General features: G+C 42.1%; 1 protein-coding gene across 11 annotated transcripts in view; it reads left to right on the top strand.

The window, feature by feature from the left end:
* The window catches only part of LOC122840362 (nck-associated protein 5-like), a 40,496-nt gene that overhangs the window by 9,731 nt on the left and 5,090 nt on the right, over window positions 1–25,675 (top strand). For 3 of the 11 annotated variants that reach the window (XR_006372218.1, XM_044132692.1, XM_044132695.1), the window contains exons 2-13: window positions 1,116–1,238; window positions 5,551–5,641; window positions 6,666–6,797; window positions 7,429–7,497; window positions 8,714–8,752; window positions 9,013–9,132; window positions 15,465–15,641; window positions 15,734–18,528; window positions 18,660–18,774; window positions 19,020–19,083; window positions 23,385–23,756; window positions 24,589–24,692. Coding sequence is in view for 9 of the 11 variants with exons in the window: in XM_044132692.1 (XP_043988627.1) it covers window positions 1,210–1,238; window positions 5,551–5,641; window positions 6,666–6,797; window positions 7,429–7,497; window positions 8,714–8,752; window positions 9,013–9,132; window positions 15,465–15,641; window positions 15,734–18,528; window positions 18,660–18,774; window positions 19,020–19,083; window positions 23,385–23,756; window positions 24,589–24,692 (4,107 nt within the window). In the remaining 2 variants the exon portion in view is untranslated. Of the gene's footprint in view, window positions 1–12; window positions 71–690; window positions 887–1,115; window positions 1,239–5,550; window positions 5,642–6,665; window positions 6,798–7,428; window positions 7,498–8,713; window positions 8,753–9,012; window positions 9,133–15,464; window positions 15,642–15,733; window positions 18,529–18,659; window positions 18,775–19,019; window positions 19,084–19,239; window positions 19,279–19,372; window positions 19,468–23,384; window positions 23,757–24,588; window positions 24,693–25,675 lie in introns of those variants that run through there. The other 8 variants (XR_006372219.1, XM_044132697.1, XM_044132694.1 and 5 more) reach the window with 7 other exon arrangements.

Raw genomic sequence — 25,675 nt, 5'->3', positions numbered from 1 at the left:
AGTGTATATATACACCTTGTAGGCCTTCAGGCTGGTTACTGTTCATCAGAAGAAAGCAGCTGATCTTCAGGTTTTCCTTCCTTTGACTCGAAGCGTTGTGTCGACAACCAGATAAAGAACAAGTTTTACATTTACTCTGTCGGCAGCTCGTTACTAAATATGAATCACTGCTAAAGAAAACACGGCTTGACTGAAAATATTATTTTTATCTCCAGCAATTCGATTTTCAAACATTGACTTTTTATGAGCCAGATGGAAGAAATTTAATATTTCACATTGTTATGGTATCTTAGCTTATGCTAGTTTCTTGTTTAACTTGGCTAGTTTTTATTGTTCAGTCTGTATTTAGTCTTTAGTCTATATTATCTCATCCTAGCTTGGCATAGTTTATTTTAGCATGTTTTAGTTTGTTTCACCTTGTTGTGTTTTATCTTATCTCGGCTTGGTGTAGCTAAGTGTTTCTCAATTCCGGTCCTCATGACCCCCCGCCCTGCATGTTTTAGGTGTTTCCCTTCTGCCACACACCTGGATTGAATATGTGGGTGATCAACAGGTTTCTGCAGCACTTGATGGTGATGCAATCATTTGAATCAGCTGCTCTGGAATAGAGGTACATCTAAACCATGCAGAGCAGGGGGCCTGAGGACTGGAATTCAGAAGCACTGGTCACTGTAGCTTATTTGACCTTATTTTATTTTAGCTCAGCTTATTTTAACTTGGTTTGGCTTAGCCTATCCTAGCTTGAACTGAATGTAGCTTAGTTTAGTTTATCTTAGCATAAAGCTGGAAACACTGAATAGAAAACAGACTACTTTTCAAATATCTCTAAATGATTTTATGAAAACCACAGAAATGTTCAGTTAGCTTAAACTTTAGCACACAGCAGGTAATAAAACGGATAATCTGTCTCTTATCCTGTTTAAAGGAGATGTTTTTCATGGAACTTGATACCTTAAATTAATTATGACAGGAAAAACGTTTTGGGCATAAACAATGTGTTACCTTCACGTTATTTTCCCTCCAGATCAGTGAACAGATGTGCAGAATCTTTGAAATCCTTCCTGGGATTTAGTTTTGAAAGATGAACACAAACTGTTGGTTTGTTTGCCCTGCAGCGCCGCCGTCGAGTCGGATCCAGAATAAAACCCCGGCTGGTGAAACGTTGGAGAGCTGAGAAGAGAGGAGCTGACTGAGCGCGCTCAGCAGCAGATGGTGACACTGCAGCAGCACTTCTCCAGGTACTACAGCACAGCATGCTAACAGAATCCTTACACAGGATGATAGTGCACCATGCTAACACAGGACGCTAACACACCATGCTAACACAGGACGCTAACATATCATGCTAACACAGGACACTAACACATCATGCTAACACAGGACACTAACACAGGACGCTAACATATCATGCTAACACAGGACACTAACACATCATGCTAACACAGGACACTAACACAGGATGCTAACACATCATGCTAACACAGAACGCTAACACACCATGCTAAAACAGGACACTAACACACCATGCTAACACAGGATGCTAACATATCATGCTAACACAGGATGCTAACACCGGATGCTAACACAGGATGCTAACACATCATGCTAACACAAGACACTAACACACCATGCTAACACAGGACGCTAACATATCATGCTAACACAGGATGCTAACACATCATGCTAACACAGGACACTAACACAGGATGCTAACACATCATGCTAACACAGAACACTAACACAGGATGCTAACACACTATGCTAAAACAGGACACTAACACACCATGCTAACACAGGATGCTAACATATCATGCTAACACAGGATGCTAACACGGGACACTAACACAGGATGCTAACACATCATGCTAACACAGGACACTAACACATCATGCTAACACAGGATGCTAACAATAAAATCCTAAAATTTACATTAACTGAAGGATTTTTAAAGCATCTGATTATTAAAAGTTAAAAAGCATAAAGTAGCTAAAAAATTTGATCACATGTCAGAAATAAACTTATTTGGTAAATTAAAACCCAGTTATTAATTGAATAGTAATGGGCGCCGGCCTTGTTTTTGTTTCTGCTGCAGTAAGGAAATGGGTCAGAGCGCCACTTCATTCATTCATTCATTCATTCATTCATTCATTCATTCATTTCTGCTCCCAAAGAGTGAATCACACTGAGCAACGTCTGAAGCTAAATGCTAAAAGCTAAATGCAACAATGGAATTAGGCAGGTGGCGCTCTTCTGGTCTCCAAGCTGTCAGTTCTGTTCTACATTAACAATAAATAATTATACACACTGTAACTGACAGCAACATGTGGGGGAGGGGTGGCGTTTCATTACAGTTGACAGGTTTTAGAATCAAAACTAATTTTTAATTTTAATGGTTTTAAAACAAAGACTTTATTATTTAAATATTTCCACTGGAGGATAATTTGGCCTGTGTGGGCTCACTTATGCTAATTTGCTAAAATGCTAATAGCAAAGCTAATTTATATTGAGAGTTTTGCTCATTTGCTAACTGTGAAAACGTTTAGCGCAGTTAGCTTCCCTCTGATAAATTCAAACGTCTGTTTCGTAAACTTTCAGTTGAATAAAGTTTGAATTTCTGGTTGTCAACTGTTAAGAATCCTTCATGTAGTCAGATGTTTATGTTCATGCTCTTATTTTGAAGTCTGTTTTGCAGCAGTTCTGTTTTCTGTCCTGCTCTTTATCTCCCCCAATAAAGAAACAAACAGGAACAAAATGAAACAGACAGTAAAGAACACAATAAACATGAATACAATACCTAAAGGAATGATGGAAGATGTAAATTATGATGTCATAATCCAGTTGGTGCTCGAGGGTTTTAATCTTTCGAGGGCAGATAGAATTTGAATTGATGTTAGCGCTTTAGCATTAGCTGTTGTAGCGTTTTAGTGTTACCGTAGCTAATGTTATGGTACTAACTAGTTAGTTACTGTAGCTAACCGGTGCTTTGGGTCTGAGGTTTAGCCTCGTGTTTCTGCAGTTATGCTCATGTGGGAACTTCTTTACTGTTACATAAATCAACATGGGGACAAACACGTTTCTGGAAGAGTTCATTAAATAGTTCTCATGGTGTTTTCTCTCTGGAGTTTAGACTGTGTTGGTTGGAAACAAAATGCTGTGGCTCTCAGTGGGAATCGAACCTTCAGCTCCTGGCTGTTTGTGACCTTTGAGTGTCTCCTGCAGCGCTGCTGCCTGAACAGAGTTCAGCTTTTCCTTCTCCGCCGTTTGATGAGGTTTGTTTCCGGTCAGCGGTGCGTCTCAGTCTGGTTTAATTGCTGCTCCGCTCGCATCCAAACGTGGAGAAAAGCTGCTTCAAGCCGCAGAGTGAAATGTCAGTGGCCGTGACATTAAGAGGAAACGGTCAGCGCTGCTGATGCGAGCTGGAAACCCGAGGTGAGTCACGCAGCGGCTGGAGGAGAACACTGAGATCACCAGCAGGACTAAAAGCAGCAACGGTTTCTAATCACTCAGGAGTGAAATGAGAATTAAAGCAGTTAATGATTTTCAGATTTACAATAAAGTCCAAAATAAATGCTGCCTCAGTGGATCAGACTGCTTTTATCACCTAATAATTATCATGAGAAGCCGCCGTTTACGCCCAGATTTCCTGTCTGGCTTCTTCTGCTGCAGAATTACGACAGATCGGCCAACGAAAGGTTAAATCTTTCAGATGATTCGGTTCAGAGGCTCAGGTCGGATGTTTTTGGATCAGAATCAGATCACAAAAAGTCTGATTGTCTGGGAGCTTCCTGCTGGTGAGCGTCACGTTTATGTTAGTGCAGGGTGTCCAAACTTTCTGCCCATGGCACCAAAACCAGCAGATTTGAACTGCTGGAAGGGGGAAAATTAATGTTTTTAGATTTAAAAAGAGTTATGAAATCTGTGTATCGTTAAAGATGAGAAACATGGGCGTGCTGTGGAGGCAGAGGGGACAGCGCGACCACGTTCAGAGGCCTTGAGTCCTTGACGTGGCCGTCGCAGGTTCGATTCCCGGACCCGTCAACATTAACCGCGTGTCTTTCCCCTTTCCTGTCAGCCTGCTTTCATATAAGGGACACTAGAGCCACAAAAGACCCCCTGCAGGGGAAAAACATAAAACAGGCTGCTGGGTTATTTATAGGAAAACAGGAAATTTACACATTTTTGGGTCATGATTTTTTTTCTACCATTGTTGACTTGTGGTCAGGGGCCAAACAAAATCATTTCAAGGGCCACAAATGGCCCCCAGACCACAGTTTGGACACCCCTTATCTGTTTGTGTTGGTGTCTCTATGGGTTTCTGGTTCATTAAAAATATGCCTGTATAAACAAATCTCACCGCTGGTTTATTTACAGCTGCGTAGGTGTGAAGATGTTCTGAGGTTAATTTGTTGCCATGGCGATGTTTTGGATGTTATGATGAAGTCATGAGGTGTGAAGATGTTCTGCTAAAGGGGAGCAGCTTCCTGTTCTCTCCGGTCTGCTGTCTCTCTCTCTCTTCTAATTATCAGACAGATTTCTGCGTCTGGTGGCCGAAAACGTCAAACAGTTCTCAACGTCTGACTCAGAACAACGTCACGTTAATAAAGAGTTACATTAATAAACGTCACGTTAGTAAAGAGTTACATTAATAAACGTCACATTGATGGAAATCTTATTCAGTGTAGCTGCTGTATTTTCATCCGAATCGCGGAGCGGCAGACGAGTCGGATCAGGAGTTACTGAACTGTAGTTTCCACTTCCTGTAGATATGGTCAGAAAAAAGGTGGACGGATTCAGGAAGAAATGAATAAATGATGAATAAATAATGATTTCTGACCGTCTTTAGGATCTTTAAGATGTTTAGACACAAAAAACCTAAACTCTAACACTGAAACAGGCTCTGAGTTTACAAAACATTTGAGTTTATATTTGTTTGTCCTCAAGCTACACGGTGGAAAATCCTCACAATCATTAGCTTCATTAGCTTCATTAGCTTCTGTAGCATTTTCATCTAGCTATTCAGCTAATCTATTCACATCTTGTGGTATTTCTTTCTGCGTTTTGGCTAAACAAAACAGAAAAGCACACAAACTGTAACACAAATGCTCAAAACATTTTGTTTGAAAACAAAGAAAAGTTAAACTTTGATAACAAAATTGAGTTTTCACTGCAGAAACATTTGATTCTCTTGAACTATTTTCAGGTCTAATAACTTTAGCTGTAAAAATGTAAATCCAGTGATTAATTTCATCCACTTTAATTCATTAAATTGAATTTCCTGCCAACACAAAGTCAAGTTTTATTTTTTATGTTTACTGGTTTCAAACTGGAGAAGCTCAGATTAGCATTACATTCCTGGTGAACTTCCACTGGTTGGCCAGTAGGAGGCGGTGCACCGAGCACCACAGAGTGACTGTAGAGTCAAAAAGAATTAATAATTCGTCTGATGACGTTTACAATCACTGTGATAAATCCACTGTAGCCCTTGTGTGTGTGTGTGTGTGTGTGTGTGTGTGTGTGTGTGTGTGTGTGTGTGTGTGTGTGTTTCCGCAGCATGGAGCAAACTGTGCAGTCCCTGCTCCAGAACCAGGACTCTCTGGACGGACCCAAAGTGGATCCTCTGGACCTGATGAAGGCCTACAAGGTTCAGCTGTTGAATAACGATTTTATTTTTATTCTGGAACATTTTAATTATAAAGAGCGGAGAGAAAGATGAAAGCTGCTGATGAATCCAACCTGCCAGGCTTTGATGTTGCTCATTAGTAATGTGGGCGGGGCCAAGCTGTGCATATCTTTAAAACCAACAAACCAACAAGCCGCATCGTTAGTGTCTCCATCGTTCCTGTTTTCTGTGATAAACTGCCATTATTGTCAGAATGTCAGTAAGAAAACACAAACATTTCAGCAAAAAAGTCCTTAAAGGGACAGTTCAGCTCTTTACAGAAGGGGTGCTGTGGAGTAGTCATGAGCAGTTAGTGTCTTCCAGGCAGCAGTCAGAGAGGAAACTCTGTGGAGTTTTTATGCATGTAACAAAAGTTACCAGCAAGATATTTACAGTGAAATAAACAAGTTATTTTCTTGCAAACAGTTTGACAACCTAAAACATTAAAGTCTAAATGTTTACGCCAGGCCTGGAGGTGATGTCACACTGTGTGAGAGCTCAAACAGTTACACAGAATCTAACTGTTTCAAAATAAAGACAAACAGTTATTATCCATTAGCATGATTAGCATCGCTAGCTGTTAGCATCAGTCTCTGTGTGTTTCCTGTTGAGCGAGTGGCTCTTTTACGAACCATGAAATCTTCAAGAGGCTTGAAAAGTTTCCTAATCCAGCAGAAAGAATCGACTTCACTGTAAAAACTTTATTCGCTAAACTTTCACTGGATGGAGGAAGTTCCTGACTTAATTGAATGTTTTTAAAGAGTAACTAAGCACTATATGAAAGTTTAGGCTGGTTCCCAGATAGGTAAAAAAAAAAAACACTGATGTGGGCGGAGCCCAGAGACACTGAGGGGCGTGGCCTAGTGGGCAGAAAGGGTGGGGCTTTAGCTGTAGCAACTTTTCAAAACGTCAGCTGACAATTTTGAGAAAATCCGACTAGCGACAAATTAGCAACATTTTTCAAAAATACAACAAATCCTTTGCCTTTTCTCTGCTTCCTGCGCAGGACAAGCTGCTGGAGGAGATGTGGAAGCAGCAGGACAGTCTGGACGGCGGCCCCGCCGCCGAGGCGCCGCCGTCCCCGCAGGCCGCCGCCGCCGCCGACAATCCTCTGCTGGAACGCCTTCGAGTGCTGGAGGTAAGCAGGGTTTGGATGAGCTTTAGTGATGGGCAGCTCATTTCTGATCATGTTCTCTGGGTGTACTTAGTTCGAGGGTGTACTTTCTTTTGTCGTGGCATTAAAACAGGATAAAATGTGAATAATGAAGTAAGTGAGAGATGTAGGTTTGGATCAGACGATCTGCCTGAAGGTTTCCTCAGGATTAGCCGGTTTATTAATCTGAACGTTGGAGTAAAGCGGTTCTTCTTCTTCGTCTGTTTTATTTCCTGCTGCCTGCGGCCGCCTCCAGATTTATGGGGGTAATCATTCCTGGAGAAAAGTCGCCTCCAGACTCTTTGAAACGGTTTCTGCCCCAGTCGGGGAAATTGAATTTCACCTTCTGCCGGATCTTCACGGAGTTTGATCCCTGAAATTTACAGCATCACCAGTTAGGAGAAACATTTCTGCTGAGATGGATCCGGGAAACGCTGCTGCAGGCAAAGCTTGGCTCTCAGACCATCGGCTGATTTAGCTTTTATTTCCTCGCTCAGCGTCATTTTAGACCGGATGACCTGTATTTACTGGCTTAGGTTTTATTCCAGCAGGGAGCGTTGTGTGGACTGGATAATCTGGAGTTTTTTCTGCTAACGGTTCTGATTCCTCTCCGCAGGCGGAGAACTCGGCGCTGTCCGTGGAAAACGACAACCAGAGGAAGCAGTACGAACGCTGCTTGGACGAGGTCAGTGATTTGGTTTGGGGTCAGAGGTCACTATAAGAACCAGGCTGCTTCTGGTTTTTACAGTGTGAGATTATAAACCATGAAAACAGGAACAGTTAAATCCAACTCCAGTCTGCCTAGTCAAAGTCCGGTTCAGTTGGTGAGGTGTGAACGCTAATCGACCTCTGACCTCGGTCTGGGTTCAGTTTGAGTGTGAACGCCAAGCGGACCAGAGACCACTCCAAAAGACAGGAAGTGAACTACAGAGCAGGGCATTCTGGGTAAATCCAACCAAAGCTAGCATGCTAGCCTAGCGCTAACAGCAGAAATGTCTCCTGATCTTCAGCCAAAGACTAAAGAGAAATCCTCCAACACTAAAATCTGACGCCTCCATCTTGTTATCATCTGGTGAAGAAGGAAGTTGCTCTCAGTGTCTTCAGAGGTTTTTGTGTGGTTTCCTTCAGTGGTTGTTGGTGCAGCGCCCCCACAGGCCAGGAGGGGAACAGGCTGGTTTCAGGAAAATGTCCTGTTAGTTTTGTAAACATTTTTCTTACATTTTAAAAATATTCATGGTTGGTTCCAAGACAATAATCTGTTATTTATGAAGGATTCTGTGATTTACAGGAAAACTTCCTCAAGCTTCTGACAATAATAGTTATTAAATCTATCAAACATTTATAAATCATGATGTTAAAATAAGTGTTCATAAAGACCTTTTGGCAATAAGACCAAGAGCTCTGTTTATAATTATGAGAATAAAATCATAATTTACCTCAAGAAAGTCGTAAAATTAAGAGTAAATAGTTATTTCAATGAGATAAAAGCTTGGACAGAGTCAGTTGGAGGTGTCGCCGCCCTGCAGGCTGGTTGCTTTATGAAATGCTGCCTGTGTGAATTTTCCAAACTGAACAGAAATCTGAGATAATTTCTGAAGAATCAGACATGAGAGGAAATCCTGCTGGATCAGACGTTCTCTCTGCTTTCACTGTGGAAATATTAAGAAACTGATTTTAATTAGAGCGAGAGGAAAACATAACGCAGGCTTCAAAGAAAAGGTTTTTTAGACGTCGTGCTGAGGGTGAAGTTTGGAGTCACTGGAGGCAGCCGCTGGTTGTTTACCTCCAGGTCGACGCTGTGATGCAACATCCTGTCACTTTCAGCTCATCGCTCCTCATTATTTCTGTTTTCCAAACTGATCTGCAGCTCAGACCTGTGCTAACCTCCCTGTGCTCCCCAGGTGGCCAACCAGGTGGTGCAGGCGCTGCTCACGCAAAAGGTTGGTTCCTGCCGCACTCAGAAGAAAGAGCCCAAACGCTTTGAGTTCACTGGGCTGAAACTGATGGTAGAGACGCAGAAACCTCCACAAATAGAGCTGAAGCATTCAGCTTGAGGCAACAGAGCTTAGCTTAGCTTAGCATAGCTTAGCATAGCGTAACTTAGCTTAGTTTAGCGTAACACAGCTTAGCATAGCATAGCTTTTTACAGATGAAACATTTTAGAAGCTAGTCTTTGAATTTGTGTTTGTTGTGTCTTCAGGACCTGAAGGAGGAGTGTGTGAAGCTGCGGACCCGAGTGTTTGACCTGGAGCAGCAGAACCGGATCCTGAGTGTTCTGTTTCAGCAGCGGGTCAGAACCTCCACCGCTCCCGTCTCACAAGTAGGAAATTTACTCCCACAGTTCTCCAGGTTATGCTTGTTAAAACACATTTTTCAAATATAAACTAGAAAAATTTGTATTTTCCTGGGAAAATTCGGTGTGAATGAATTTGAATCTTTTTGCTGAAATTTGCTGAATTATTTGAAATGAACTATTCAGTCATACGTTGATGAATCTGAACAGAATCGTTTAGAGCCTGGAGAGCAGCGTTCAGACAATTAGCTAACATCTTTGGAGACATGCTGGTGTTTCTGTTTCATAACATTAAATCCTCCATCTAATGTAGGAGATCAAATCACATAAAAAGCTAACGTCGCCTGAAACTGTCAGTAGCAACGCTAATTTTAGCTAAAATGCTACTGCTAGCCCTCTTGCTATCACAAACATTTTGACTAACATTGATTCATCACTTTTAGGTCAAAATAAACTAAAAAGCTAATGATGCTGATTCAGCAATTCTCAATTTGAACAAGAGAGGAAGAAAGAGGGAGTGATGGAGGGATGGAAGGACGGAGTGAATGAGTGATGGAGGGATGAAGGAGGGAGAGTTTTCTCTCCATCTTTTCTCTCTCGGTCTTCCTGGTCGTTTGGACCCTCCTTCGCTCCGGGTCTGGATCAGCCTCTCCTGCCTCCATGTTGGATCGTCTCGCGTTAGAATGCAGACGATAACTGGGAGGGAATTATGGATGAACCAGTGAAATGGAAAATGTGTTTCTGACTGGAGATACGCTTGTTAGCTTCCCTAATCACTCTGACGGCGCTCCTGTTCCCAAAGGCTGGCCGACTGCGAGTGAGAGCGGAGCGACTCGCCGGGAAGGAAAGAGACTCCAGAGCTGCTCTCTTTGTTCGGCCTGCTTGTTTGCCGTCTTTGGCTTTTTGTTTAAAGAAGTCGAGGGAGACGGAGAGAACAAACACAGCTGCTCCGTCTGAGGAGCGGCTCTGCTCCGCTTCTCCTCCCAGCAGAAAGAGATCCGTAGAAATGTTGTTGTAGAAGCTGCACGCTGAGTTCTCTGCTGTGAAATCCTGGCAGTAAAACCCAGGCTGCTGGTGTCCCTGATGGTTCTGGATCTTTTTCTCAAATAGACCTTTTCCTTCCACTAAACTTTTCATTGGTAAGCTTTAGCTTTAGCACTGACCTTGTGGACTCACTGCTGGACATCCGTCAGGTCAGACCAGGGGTTCCCAAAGTGTGGGTCGGGGACCCGAGGTAGCCCCTCTGGAGTTGTTCTGCTAAATAATGACAACTAGCTGAACCGCTCTGCAGGGAGGGAATATTTATACAATTTGATGTTAGATATCTGTTTCATAGAAATCTGTTTTGCTCCAAGTTGATTAGTAAAAGCCGTCTGAGGGCGTGAATACTTTTTATAAGCATGGATGTTAAGGGGAAGAGCAGCTTTAGGAGCAAAACATCTCCTTCCTCCTTCTCTTAAAGACTCTGTGAAGTTGGTGTGAGCAGGGCCGGATCTAGAAGGATGTGGCCCTGGGCTGGTTTTGGTGCCGTATCCCTGGGTAACGCGACATCAGGTTTAAATGTCTGCTGGCCGATTCCTCCATGTTGACCCAGAAAATGCACCGTTACTTCAAAGTTTTCAAACACTAGAGAACTGTTTATATTTATATAAAACTCTGTGGTTCCCAGACACACAGAGACTTTTTATCACAATCAAGTAACTGTTACCTTTAATTGTTATAAAAATGCTACATATGTCAAATATGAATTAAAATTAACTTCCTGATGAAAAGCTGTAAAATTGGGTCTCTGTGTCTTTAAAAACTCCTGCTGTTTCTGAAGCTCCGCCTCCAGGAAGTCGTCCCAACATGGCTCTTCTATTAACCCTTTAACGGTTTTATCAGCATTGTTCTGAGCAGCAGCTCCTTTAATGAGCTCAGCTGTTTGCTAATTGCTGCTGGCTAGTCTGAAGGATCTGAGTGGGGGAGGAGCTGCGCCTGGAAGGCGGGGCTAGGTCCACACTGTAAAAAGTAATAAGTTCACTTTACTTAAAAAAAGTTAGGAAACCGATTGCCTCAAAATCTTCAAGTAAAGTAGCTAATTCATTTTAAGGTGTTATTGCTAAAAAATAACTATGTTTAGACCACTCAGATAAAGGCAGTAAACCTGAGTGCCGTTAACTCAAAATCATTAATTGGGTTAACTGTAAAATATTCATTCAGACAACTCATGCAATGGCAGTAAACTTGAGTGCCGTTAACTCAAAATCATTAGTAAAGTTTACTATAAAATGTCAATTATGACTACTTCAAATTGTGAGTTATGTCAATTAAGCAGTACTCATAAAAATAAGTTATACTTACACGTTTAAGAGTTCACATTACTTGCAAAATATCAGGAAACCGATTGCCTTGATATGTTCAAGTAAGATGAACCAAAAGTGTTAAGTTATTGGAACAAAGAGCCAACAGACAACAGTTTGAATGGAAAAAAATGTTCAATAATTAAACAAATTTACCTTAAATACAAGGTTCTCAAGTGTGGTTACATACACACTAACCTGGAAACAAAGTTTTCCACAGACTTTTTTAAGGAAAAAAAATGACAACTTTTTTTCTAGGGTAGCCTTCAATCTAATATTGAATCCTTCAAATGGCCCTCAGTCTTTAAAACTTTGAGAATCCCTGCTTAAATGTCTTTGTTGACTGGTGTGAAACAAAAACTCAATTCTCAATACTAGAGCCCAACATTTATCATAACATTGATAAAGTAAATAATGAAGTAGTGAAGTGAAGTAATGTTTCTCCTCATTAACATAAAACCATTTAGTAGTCTGCAAGTGCAATGATGCTCTCTCCAACAAAAAAAGAATCAAACAAGAAATAAAAATCACTTTTCCAATAAGGGTAAAGGTATCAACGTTGATCCATAATGTCACATCACATTCACTCATTGCATCAGAAGATTTTTGAGTGATTGTATTTTTGGTTTTAGGGATTTATGTCCAAGTGACAGAAGCACCCTTTGGATGAAGTCAAAGGTGTACTTCAGTTGTTGAGGGTACTCCAAATTCAGAGTATAAATAAGTCCAAAGAGCACATGGCATGTGGAAGATTCCCAAGATCATTCATGACAAGACTTCCTTCCAAAATGATGGCAGTACTTGAAGACTGGAGGTGCAGTGAGTCAGTGGAGGCCTGCCTGTCCTCAGGAATGATGGTCAGGATCCCAATGGGGGTGTGAGACACGTCTGGGTCTTCGCAGTCCTAACAACAATAGAAGCAACACCACAATTACATATCAACATAACACTTCTTTAGGGTGACCAGACGTCCTCTTTTTCCCGGACATGTCCTACTTTTCAGACCTAAAAAAATGTCCGGGGGGAATTTAAAAATCGTCCGGGATTTTGGTCAACTGCCTCAAAACACATTACATAGCTTACAGTGCATTGTGATTACATTGCCACTCCGTTCCACTACTCCATTCCACGTTTCTTTGTATGGCAAAGAAATCGGTAGCACATGTACACACATGTTCCCCCCCGCCCCCCGTCTCCCCCATCTCCACCCCCCGTTGGCGCCTGTGTGTCCGCCGATTCTACCCCCCCCGCCAACAAAAAAAGAAGTGTCCTCCTTTTCAGAAACCCAAATCTGGTGACCCTACACTTCTTCATCATGGCTGCTTCTCCTACAGTTTACAGCTGTCCCACCTATGGCAGTCTACTCATCATAAGCCTTCTATAACAGTACAGCGGCTTTTTAACCCGTCAACATCTTTATCCTTATCCCTTTTCCTTTTTTTGTTTTGCGCCCCGGACAGCTTTTTTGCACTGCCGCTCCATCTTGTTGCCACTAAATAAACATGATATTTTCGACTAACGTTAGTCCCAGGCATCGCTAAATCATTACACATAAAGTTAACCTCAAAACCTGGACTTACGGATGAATTATACGGCCGAGATAACGAATATAAGTTTGCTAAAAAACAGTGGGACTTACCGTGACAAAACTTAGCTGCAGCAACCGCCGTATTGTTGACAGTTTGGAGCTTCTTTCAAACACGTCGTCACTCGTCAGTGTCCAATGCGCATGTGCGTTCAACGAGAGCTGCCGAATGATGCCGAGTTTTTTGCTGGTTATGCAGATGCGTTTTGCTCACTCATAACTCCAAGTTCGGGTTACTTGCTGCTGATGAGTTTGATTACTTGCCTCAGTAGAAAGTTGTCTTTGCTAAGTTTAAGTTAGTATAGTCAACAGAATAAGCTGGAATGAGTTCAGGTCACTTTTCTTTTTGAGTACACTTTACTTTTACATTTTACAGTGCACCCCGAACTTTAGCATCTGAATGGTTACCATGGAGATTAAAGGATTTCTCAAACCTGAAAGAATCAAAGCAAAAGATTGAAAGTGGATTTAAAATGATGCTGGCCCTTTAATACTACTCAGCTGATGTGAGTTTATATGAAGTAAAATGTTTGCAATATTTTATTGAGTTTAATAAAAATATTTTCTTGTGAATAAATAAAAGAAGCCGAGTCTGCAGCTTATGCCCCAGTAAATATGGACTAAATGACGGCGGCCATTACCCAGCAGCCATCGTGTTTCTGAGTCCCAGGTAAACCATCAGGTGCTTAAATCTGCTCTTAATGCGCCTTAATGCTGCTCATTTACACATTAAGAGAAAAACACTGCGCTTCCTTCCTGGGGAATAGGCCTATTTCAAAAGCTTTTACTGAAAACTGGGAGATGAAGCAAAACCTCAAACGAGATTCGTTAAAAGCAGAATGAAACCCGGCGGTAATAACAGCCTGATGTTCCCTAATAAAAACAGTGACTAATAAAAACAACTGCAGCGGATCGAATGATGAAGATGATTCTCTGCTGCATCAAAAATATCTGAAAACATGAAATTAGCCGGTAAAACGGCTCAGCTGCTCTGACTTTCAGCTCCGACTGAAGGTTTCCTTAAACTGTTTGGCTTTTGTTAAATCTCCGATAGCGTCACCGTGCCGACGGTAATTAGCTCCCAGATTAATCTGCGGCGGCGCGGCATAAAGCCAAGTAGTCAAATAATAGGTGAATATCAGCGAAAGCTCTGAATGGCTGCAGTCCCCAGATCCCCCATGCAATTATTTTCTATTCACATTAATTACTGCTAACAGATGACTGTGATGACTTTGAGAGGAAGCTGACCATGACAGCTTTCCAAACGATCAATGCTGCTTCAAATAGGGTCGCAACACTCGACTTGGAAACGCTGCGTATTTAACAGATCTGTGGACGTGGTGCCAGCAGACACTGCGCTTCCTGCTCTACGCAAAAACACGCCTCAGAAAATCAAACGGTCCATTTAAATCCATAAAAATAACATTTTTCCTAATAATTTTACCTCTGCAGGCATGCAGCTCTGAACATTCACTGAGTCTGGAAACCTGTTGGATTTGAATCTGTTGCTATGGTGACTTAACTCAACCAGTGCTGCGCTCACTTCTGCTTCTCCGCTAACAGTTGAGCTAATTTGTCTTTTAGCAGTTTTGCTAGTTTTGAAAACGTTTAGCGCACTAAATAAATATTTCCAGATAAATTCCAAAGTGTTAATCTACTTAGTTATTTTGCTTTCAGATAAAGTTCAACATTTGTGTTGGCGTTTTGGTTAACACCTTTAAAAATCTTCAAGTAGTTAGATGTTTATTGTCATGCTCTTATTTTGAAGTTGGTAAAACTGTTTTCTCAGCGGTTCCATTTCCTCTCCTCATGTTCTCTCTTTTCTCCCAGTAACTAAAACAAAACCATGAATGAAACACGGACAGCAGAGAAACTGCTGCTGCTGATATAATTTCAATAATAGCGCTTTTGCATTAGCTTCTAATAAATGTATTGGTGTAGCGCTTTAGCGTTAGCAGGATTAATGTTTATAGTTATTGCTTTAGGATTAGTGCCGCTAACCTTTTACTTAGCCGTGCCACAAACATCGAGGGGGAACGGAGACAGACTCAGACAGGGTTGGACTTTTCCAAGTCACCTGAAAACATGGAGGCCGACCATCACACTCTGATGGAGAGAGAACAGCTGGTTGGTTCTGGATCAGTTTGTTGTTTTGGACCGGATCAACAATCTTCATCTCATGCTGTTGTGCAGAAAACCTCAGACTCAGTTCAGTTAGCGGCAGCTTCAATTGGACCAGAGAAATCTTTGCTATGAAATGTAGATTCCAGTGATGCGTCAGTTAATCAGATGTGTGTTTTACTGCGAGCGGTGCGTCACTTCTGTTTTTATTTTGGTTAGTTTGGATGGTCGACGGCAAACCAACCGTCGACTAGGCAACAGAGTCCTCCCTGTGATTCTCAGTGGTTGATAAGGTATAAAATCTTTTCCAGGAGGTCCAAAGAAACGGAAAAGCCAGAAGTATTGCTGCAGGAAGATGGCCCAGCCTGCTGAGCCTGACCTGCCCACGGAGCAGCGGCAGCGGCAGCGAGCTGTCTCTGTCCAGTGCTTGCAGTGAATACTCCAGTGGTTCCCATACCTGGGCAGACGGACGCGGCTTCTCCAAGCAGGTACGTTTCTGGTTTTGCTTTGTGCTGATCTTATTTTCTTTCTTTAACTTGCATTGTAAAGATCAATAAAAAGGTTGCTAATGTCTCCACAGTGTGCCTCCAGCCGGGACAAGCGTATGAGCACTGGCTCAGTATCCAGCAACCATTCAGTGTTCATTGAGCCAACGGACTTGGGATGGAAGGAGGGCCATATCCTGAAAGGCCTGAAGCATCTCCAGATGAACAAGTCCAAAGAGGCAACCTCAGCTGCAGCTGTTCCACACTGCAAAGACTGCATGACCTCAAACGAGGGTATTTACTCCTCTGGTGTCAAGTCGCGCCAACAAGGGACTGCTAAGAAAAGTTCAACGAGAAAACCTTTGACCGCTGAGCCGCAAGCGTCCATCCTGGACTCTGATGATCCAGATGAATCTGGCGAACAATCAACAAAAAAACGTCTTCATTTGGACTCACTGGAGGTTTCTGCAGATGGTGACAAAGTTTCTCATGAAGACTCGATTCTTCCAGCTAGCTCTGGTCTCTTCCCCTCACCAGACTCTGACAACTTCCTGTTTTTAGAGGCCCCCACCGTTAAACCTGGTGTGAGTCCAACAAATAGCCTCACAAAGTCTGAGGGACTCAACAGGAACTTATTAGACGAACACATATCAGGAGTGAAGCTCAGCGACAGGAATAATAACCAAGAACAGGCAACTGACCGTAAATCCAGACTGGACTGCAGCCAAAGGCAGCAAGGCAGACTTCCTATCAAGCAAACAGAAGCAGAGGAAAATGAGGTGAGCTCCTCAGCTCAGCATTCTGCAACCAGAGCTCTGAGCTGCATGGATGAAGCCAGACAGCGAAGTGCTTCAATGGAAGTGCCCCACTGCAGAGACCAGGGAAATCCAGCCGGTCGGGACAGCAGGTACTGGACCAGCTCAGAATCTCCACAGAGGAAACCAAAACCTCAGTTTTGTGACTCAGCAAGGAAAGCTTTCATTCTGAGAAGCAAGAGTGCAGATGGAGGCCAAGATCAGCTTAAACATACCCATTCTCCTCTACATCAGAAGCTCATCAAGGGTCAAAGACCCAAAGGACAGGTGACCTCTCCAGGACACAGTGTGCCCAGCAAACGGGCCAACCCTCATGGTTCTAGCAAGTGTACATTACCTAAAACTGACAAAGATCAAGATGTTTCAATGCCAGTCGGCTCCAAGTGTCTTGAGAGTATGCAACAGCTGTCTCCGCTTGCATCTCCTGTGAAACAGTCAAAGATTCTTAAGTCACCAGGCATCAAGGACAACCTGAAGAGTCCAACTAAACCATCAACTAGAGTCTCAAGCAATGACTGTCCTGAAGAGAGCATCTATGACAACCTGCCCTGTTCACCGAGGAAACAGAGACGCCAAGAAGACCAGGGAGATTTGTTCAGATCGGAGCGAAGGTCTCCGTCGCCACCGCTACCACCAGGCCGAACTACGTCTCTTCTTCTTAAAGCTGGCTCCGACAGCGCAGCCAAAGACAAAAAACTGGCAACTCAGCCTCAAAGCTCAACCACTGGCAAACCTTCAACAGCTACTGACTTCAGTTCTGTTTTAGAGACTCAGCAGTCCAACATCATAAAAGATAATCAACTTGCTGACCTGCAAATGAGAGACGTCTCCATCAAAACCTTCCTTACCGATGGGTCAAAGATTCCTCACCTCCCCGTTAAAGAATCACAATCCTCGGACTCAGTTCAGTCAGACAGAATCACCACATGCCGCAATGAGAATGGATCAACAAACCAGAACATCCTACAGAGATCCCAGCAGAGCATCAGTGAGCCAAAGCTTTCTGAAGTCCTGCCTACAGGTTTCTCTAATGTTTACTACCACGGGGTTCCCAGTAATCCCCGCACATCCTCCTCAAACGCTGTGAAAAGGACACTTCCAGTGAATGCTAAGTCTCACGAAGCAATCTCTGGTCAGAACACCAGTACCTTCTTGATCTTTGGTAGACAGAGTAATGACGACCCAAACAGTCTGCAGACTTTTCAAACATTTACATGTGATCCCCAAGTGATGCATGAATTTGGTTCACGGGAAAAGTCTTGCCGGAAGATTGAGACCCGCTGCAACTCCCTGGACTCTGAGCCTCTCCAGCCTGCAGCATCTGACGCCAGCGGGATGTTGGACTGGGGGTTTGATGAGCAAGGCTGGCTGTTTAAACGCTCTGTGTCTGTGTCAACCAGACCTCTTCTCAAACCAGTGATGGGCATGAATGGAGCTAAAGTGCGCAGTCAGAGCTTCGGTGCACGCTACATGGACAGACCGAGCTTCAACAGATCTGGAAAGGTCCGGACCCAAATCAAAACCCATTCAGGGAGCTCACTGAACTCTCTTGGGGATGTCCTTCCCGGTACCATGAGCTGCTCCAGTAGCTACCACTGTCCAATGAATCGATCCCTACTGAACAACTTTCTGATTGAGGAAGGACTGACAGTCCCGTCACATCTGGGTTCATCCAGTGAAAGACTTCAGAGTCTTAAGCTGCAAAGAGAGCAGGCTAGGCGCCTTCAGATCGAGCAGCAGTTTTCCAGCGCCTTTGGTGAGCCAGTCTCTGAGGAACCCGAGAGACAAAGCACCATAACCACCATCGAAGAGAAGGTGATGCTTGGCATTGAGGAGAACTTACACAAGTCACAGGAACATGAGAAAACAAACGAAGTGAAGCAAAAGTCTGGCTCTAGCATTGCAAGTTGGTTTGGTTTCCGTAAGAGTAAACTTCCGGCTCCAAGCAACAAAAAGACGGATCCACCAAAAGCAAAGGAAGAAAAGCGGGAACAAAAAATTACGTCTCTGCTGGGAGGAAAGAGTACAAAGTCAGACAAGAAGAAAGACAGACGAAAAAGTGATGGGAAAGAATGGTAAGACACACAGCATGTCCTTCCAGCATGTCCAGACGTGTCCCTTAGAGACACATTGTGATAGTTGAGTAAATCCTCAGCTCCCTGAGTCCATACGACAGGAAAAGGTTGATGAATCGTTTTTCTTTCAGCTCTGTGGGAATAAGAGAGCCCCATGATGCAGTTCGGTCCTGCATCTCAATGCCCTGTCCAGGAATGTCCCTCACTGAGATCCAAGGACATGCTAGCATCATAGCGGACGCCCAGGTAAGACTTTGAATGGTCCAACTAGACTCTTAAGGTTTTATTGGCTCTGGTGGCCTTTATTTGACAGTGAATTGACAGAAACGTGGGCAATGAGAGACGGGAGAAACGGACCGAGACCAGCTCAGAAACTGGGTCTGGTCCGGTTAAAGGGAACCAGGTTGGTTCCAATGACTTACGAGGTTGAAGATATCAGTGGAGAAACGACGAAGAACGTCTTGTGACAGATCATTTTGATTTCTCTGCAGATGATGAACCGAAGACCTGACAGTGAAAATGGATCCAGTGTGAGGAGCCAGGATGCAGTCACAGGTCAGCCTCCTCCTGCGCCTGCTGCCGGGCCGAGCATTCAGTCGTAGACAGTACCTAAATGTCCTGATTCCTTTAAAAGCATTGTGACGAGTTGGCTTGTGACCGATGGTGGAACGTCCAGGCATTAAGGTTTTGTCTGTGCTTGCCATTTTACAGTTTGCAGACAGAAGTGAAGACCAAATATGACAGACGTGTGTAAGTCATGAAACATGATGAAAACCCTAAAATCAGTCAAACAAACTGCAAAATGCTGAGTTCTGTCAGTTTGTGCTTCTCCATTCATCCACAGTTCATCTGATCAGTTCCTGCTCTGCATTCAAACCATCTCAGCCTCCAGCGTTCAGATTCTGCTCCAACATTTTCCACCTGGTTTAACCTCCAGCCCTGCAATATGCCGTTCGTAGCATTACATGGGTGTGGCGTTATGCGCCGTTAATGCGTTAAACGTGGCGTTAAACTAATGAACCATGCGTTCGCTAGCGTTCGTAAAGATTACGCTAACGTTACATGGCGTTCCGATCGCTAACGTTTACGCTAGCGTTGGCTACTTGCGATTCGCTAACGTTCACCGCGTTATGCGTTGGCTAACGCATTGCTTAGCGATTCACATGCGCGTTAAACTGCGTTACACTAACGTTCGCTAGCGTTCGCTAACGTTAGCTGACGTTCGCTAGCGTTTGCTAGCGTTCGCTAACGTTTGCTAGCGTTCGCTAACGTTCGCTAGCGTTCGCTAATAAAGGTTCATTACGTTACTCAGCCGGAGAACTACAGCGAGCTTTCAGTCACTTTCTGTTGGTTTAAAACCACCAGTCCGAGGTTTTGTTGAGGTTTATGTTGTTGACAGAATCAGTTGTTTGAAACGGTAAAATTCTAAATAACTTCCTTAAATTGGGTAAAAAAGTTTAACATATTTATCAAAAAGTTCAGATTTATCGATCTGCTGGCGGGTCTGTGCCTTACCAGAGGAACCAAACTCTGAGAAATGAAAAGGTCTGTAATTATTCCCACCTGAAAACCAGATTCTGACAAAATCAGCAACATTTTTAATTCAAAACTCTTTATTCCTAAACTATTGAATAAACAGCCATCAGAGCTGAATATTTCTAGTTTTTAATCTTCATCCATCAGATTGGATCACAGAACTTCAGGAAGCTCTGATCATTTATGGAGCTTCTTTAGAAATGTGGATGCTAACATTAGCATTAGCTACTCCATATTAACACTGAGATGCTATTTCAAGCTAGCATAACTTCAGGCTTCAGGCTAACTGCTTTTGGCATAATTTGCACATACAGCAGTATTTTCCAGCGTCCAATCAAAAATTTACTGAGTAGCAGCTTCATCGCTAATGTTAGCGGGTGTGTGTCAGATCTACGGTTGTACCAGAAACATGTGAATACAAAAGTTCCAGCCTGAACAGTTTTAACGCATTAAAATCTATTATTCAGTTGATCAAGATGAACATGTTAAAGATCCGTCACTCGTTTGAATGCAAATATAATCAACAGCTTTCAGATTTTCATTCATAACAGAGGAAGTTCTGAGTCATTTTCCTTTTTTTCTCCGTCTGTCACATAAAATCGCATCAGATGAAACGAAGTTTGTAGCTGGAACAAAATCAGCTGAATCAATTTCAGAGAAACTGTTTTCCAGCTGCTGGCTGCTCCTTTATGATTGGATGTTATTATGGGATGGTTCTGATAAAGTCTGGTTTTCTTCTAATGAAAGGTTCCTGCTGGCCCGTCGTCCATCATGTTGTGGTTCAGATCCGATTCCTGATCCAACCTGTCCCACTCGCTGCTGATGGCTGGAACAAAGAACCACGGAAAGTTCAGTTGTTGTGGTTTTAGTTTAGTTGTTCTGGTTGTAGTTTAGTTGTTTTAGTTTTAGTTTAGTTGTTCTGGTTTTAGTTTAGTTGCTGTGGTTTTAGTTTAGTTGTTGTGGTTTTAGTTTAGTTGTTGTGGTTTTAGTTTAGTTGTTGTGGTTTTAGTTTAGTTGTTGTGGTTTTAGTTTAGTTGTTTTGGTTTTAGTTTAGTTGTTGTGGTTTTAGTTTAGTTGTTTTAGTTTAGTTGTTTTGGTTTAGTTGTTGTGGTTTTAGTTTAGTTGTTGTGGTTTTAGTTTAGTTGTTGTGGTTTCAGTTTAGTTGTTGTGGTTTTAGTTTAGTTGTTCTGGTTTTAGTTTAGTTTTTGTGGTTTTAGTTTAGTTGTTCTGGTTTTAGTTTAGTTGTTCTGGTTTTAGTTTAGTTGTTCTGGTTTTAGTTTAGTTGTTCTGGTTTTAGTTTAGTTGTTCTGGTTTTAGTTTAGTTGTTGTGGTTTTAGTTTAGTTGTTCTGGTTTTAGTTTAGTTGTTCTGGTTTTAGTTTAGTTGTTCTGGTTTTAGTTTAGTTTTTGTGGTTTTAGTTTAGTTGTTCTGGTTTTAGTTTAGTTGTTGTGGTTTTAGTTTAGTTGTTCTGGTTTTAGTTTAGTTGTTCTGGTTTCAGTTTAGTTGTTGTGGTTTTAGTTTAGTTGTTGTGGTTTTAGTTTAGTTGTTGTAGTTTTAGTTTAGTTGTTCTGGTTTTAGTTTAGTTGTTCTGGTTTTAGTTTAGTTGTTGTGGTTTTAGTTTAGTTGTTCTGGTTTTAGTTTAGTTGTTGTGGTTTTAGTTTAGTTGTTCTGGTTTTAGTTTAGTTTTTGTGGTTTTAGTGTCTCTTTGTGCAGCAGCTTGTTGAAGTTTTGTGACCGGCGGTGCTGGAAGCTGATTGGCTGGTGGAGGAATCATCAGAGACCTCTGGGGTTAATCACCTCATTAAAACTTCAGCTCTGCTCCGTCGGCCGAGAGAATTAGCTTTCAGCTCCGGGATGATTTTAACTCCAGACCAGGAGAAAACATCACCTTCACTTAATTCAGTAAACCGAGAGAAAGTTCAAACTTTCTGTTATCCAATTACCTCCAGCCGCGTTTCTCACATAATAATTGAGGCTTTGACTGATTTATTTATTCAGGTTTCCCTTCAGGAGGGAATAGCAAACGGTTTAGGAACCAGAATTATACATACACCCCACTGGCATCTGGATAAATTTAGCGACTTTCCCTTGAAACCAAATTAAAAGACGTTTTCCTCACTTTGTGAAGTTAAATCTGACTAAACGCCTTTTGATCAGGTGGTAAGAACCAATATATAATTTATTTATGCTTAAAGCCTGTAAAACTTGGTGAAAACAATTCTTAGATATAAATTTTTTCTTTTAATTTCATTTGTTTTTATTTTACACTTTTTATTTTGTAATGTGTTCTATTTAATTTTTTACTTATTTTTAAATGTTTTAAGGAAATTTTCATTATTTTTCATTAATTTAACTTTTTCTAATCATTAAAAAAATATTTTTTATCTTGGGAAGAATCTTCCCCTCTGGATGGTCTTCAGATGGTTTGGGGTGACCTTTGACCTTTGTTTAAATGATGGGATGTGAATCTGATGAGTTTGGATGAAAACAGATAAATTGAGGCGAGGAGGGAAACAGAACCGGGTCAGTTTAGACGTTTTGGTTCCTAACAGAAGAAACGCTCTGGGATTCAGCGCTGCCTGAAGGATTAACACCTGCAGAGGAAAACACAAAGGAAACTCTGCAGGCTAACTGGATGCTAACTTGATGCTAACTTGATGCTAGCTTGTTTCTCTGGATTCCTGCCATGTGTTTATTCGTTTTGTTAGTGAAGTCGGTGTCTGAATGCCTTGAACCTGTAAAATGATCAATAGTTTGTTGAGCTAAAAGTGAAACATTTCGTTCACGCCACGCTGAACCATCGTGTGCATTTCATTTTGCAGTCAGAGCATGGTAACACTCATCCAGCATCGTTCAGCAGAGCGGCGGTTAAAGTGGGCTCATACCTGGATCTTACTCTCATTTTGTGATGAAGCACTAAATATTTTAGACTTTAACTCAAACTGAGGAAAACCAGGAGGCAGAGAGAAAAGTATCTGACCAACAGAAAATGTTTTTTATTCATCATAAAGAACCCAAAGAGTTGTTCTCGTCAATCTGCCTCATTCTCCATTTCTACTTTGAAATCAATCAGATTTAATTTGTAAGGTGATCGTATTGATTTTCCTCTCAGATAAAAATGGAGCAGCTAATTACCTCGTTCATAAACGCGTTTCAAAGCTTCACAGCTCCGCTTCAGCCATGCTTCCCTGCTCCTTCATCCTGCCAACTGTTAGCAGCTAGCTAATAGCTGGTAGCAGCATAAAGGCTAGCTGCTAGCGGCTAACGGCTAGCTCCCTGTGTGCGTCCTGAGCCACTGCAGCTGTCCTCCTTGTGCCGCAGGATCGCGCTGCGCCATGCGGACGCTGGACAGCGGAATCGGGACCATTCCCCTCCCAGAATCCTGCTCCTTCTTCTCCTCCATCCTCAGCTTCCTTCCCAAATCCTCGTCGACCCCTGAGCAGTCGCTCAGCCCTCCCAGTATTCCCGGTTGCTCCAGAGAAGACGTGTCCCCGTCCCCGTTGCCCCGGTGGAGAGTCCCGTCCAGCGGCAGGGACGGCAGCCGCTCAGGCCTCTCCGCCTCCCTGTCCGACTCCTCCATGATCCCGTCGGTGCCTTTCCCCACTGTGGCCTTCCTCCAGCCCTCGTCTCACCCCATTGTGACCCCAGCCAGTGTGTGTGACACCCAGAGCTGGCTGCCCAGACCGCCCAGAGGTAACGCAGCTAACGCAGAGACCTGATGGGCACCAGCTGCCGCTTCTTTTAGGCAGCAGCAGGTCACAATCGGGTTCAACCATGAGTCATAAAGCTACTGGTCACAACTAGCTTAGCGGCCTGGTTGACACTGTAGGATGTTGCTAGCTTAAGCTAAATCCTTTAGCTAAAGGATTGAGCTAATATGTTGTTTTAAGCAATTAAGCTAATATTTTATGAGGCTAAATCATTAACCTAAATATTTTACCTAGTACTAACTTGTGCTAAATGAATAAATTAATTTAGCACACGTATTTGTGCTATAATTACTTGTAGCTAACAAGTAATTGGTATTGGCACAACAATCCCTTTTTGTGGCAACAAGTAACAAGCGTCAAGCTAATGTTACCAGAAGCTAAATTATTAGACTGAATGTTTGAACTTATGTTAGCTTGTAGCTAACTTCAGCTAACATTACAAACCAAAAGTTAAAGAATGCCTTGCTAATGTGACCTGAAGCTAAAATATTTGACTGTTAGCTTAAGCTAAGTCCCTATGCTAAGTAATTAGGTTAATATTTTCAGTGGCTAAATTGTTGAGTTAATTATTTTAGCTAGTATTACCTCAGGCTAAATTAATAGGCTAAAGCTTTTGGTGAAATAGTTACCACATAACAAACGGAAACAGATTATAAAAGCTAAAGGTTCTTTGAAAATAAACCAGATCTTTCACAGCTGTGTTTCCAAACTGTTTAAAAATATCATAATCTATAAATATGAATTAAATCTGAAAAGTTTTGTAGTCGTAGCTCTTTGTTTAAAAGCTGACGTTGATTTATTTTCTGTTTCTCCAGGTGGGACGGAACCAAAGAAGTTGAGTCACATCAAACCCAAACCGCGACCCACAGCCAACCAACCGCAGGAGCAGAACCGACTGCAGCTGGCAAACTGTGAGGAGGCGAGCACAGCGCACTGGTTTCCATTTACTCACTGGTTTATTCTCTGGTTTATTCACTGGTTTATTCTCTGGTGTGATCACTAGATTCACTTATCCTAACCCAGGTTGTTATCAGGTTGTCATCAGAGTGACTTTGACCTGCAGCTCTTCAGTCTTGGGTTGTTGGAGCAGTTTGAGCCCGGAGAGATTTGCTCCAACTTTTATCTGCTGCTGGCGATAATCAAACTGTTTCCTCTCCAGAAACTCAGAGCTGCATGAAAACTGAACTGTGCTTAAAAAAGCCTTTCCATTAAATTTCCATCTTCACAGAGAGGAGAGCTTAATGGCCGCCGGCAGCTGAGCGCTTGACTAACGCTCCCTAACATCTCCCCTCCGACTGCAGCACAGTAGTACGGCAGGCCCATTTAACATAAAATCAGCTTCAGCACGCTTACATCTGAAACTAATTTATGATATCTTATTAAATGAATTTATCTCTAATTATATTCAGACTAATTGATGTCAAATTTATCATTAAGTTGTATTGAAGCTTTAATTCAAAATATCTACAATAAATTACTACCTGAAACATTTATTTCAGATATCAGAAATAAATTGTCTAGTCATAAAGTGAATTTAACATATTTCACTTTTTGTTCTGACCAGTTATAATTAATATCACATATATGTTAAATGTATTTTTAGACAGATATTTATGATTCAACTAGTGCAAAAAGCTAATGATGACTCGGCAAAACTGAGTACTGTAATTTTTATTTATATCTTTTGATTAAGAAATCTCCACATTTAATAAAACAGTTTTCCTATTTTATTATTAACATCCTGAAAGACATTACTGGTATTTTTAATAATTATTTTAAAAAAGATTTTTATTTTCAGCTTGTTAATTTTTTGACAGCAGAACCTTCATCTCTTAAAAATCTGTTTTTAATTGAATTGTTTGTGTCTTTTTAGAGAATAAATGGAAATTCTTTGCAGATTTC

The sequence above is a fragment of the Gambusia affinis genome, linkage group LG11, assembly GCF_019740435.1.
Source record: "Gambusia affinis linkage group LG11, SWU_Gaff_1.0, whole genome shotgun sequence".
NCBI classification, from domain to species: Eukaryota; Metazoa; Chordata; class Actinopteri; order Cyprinodontiformes; family Poeciliidae; genus Gambusia; species Gambusia affinis.
This window is presented reverse-complemented; position numbering and strand designations above follow the sequence as displayed.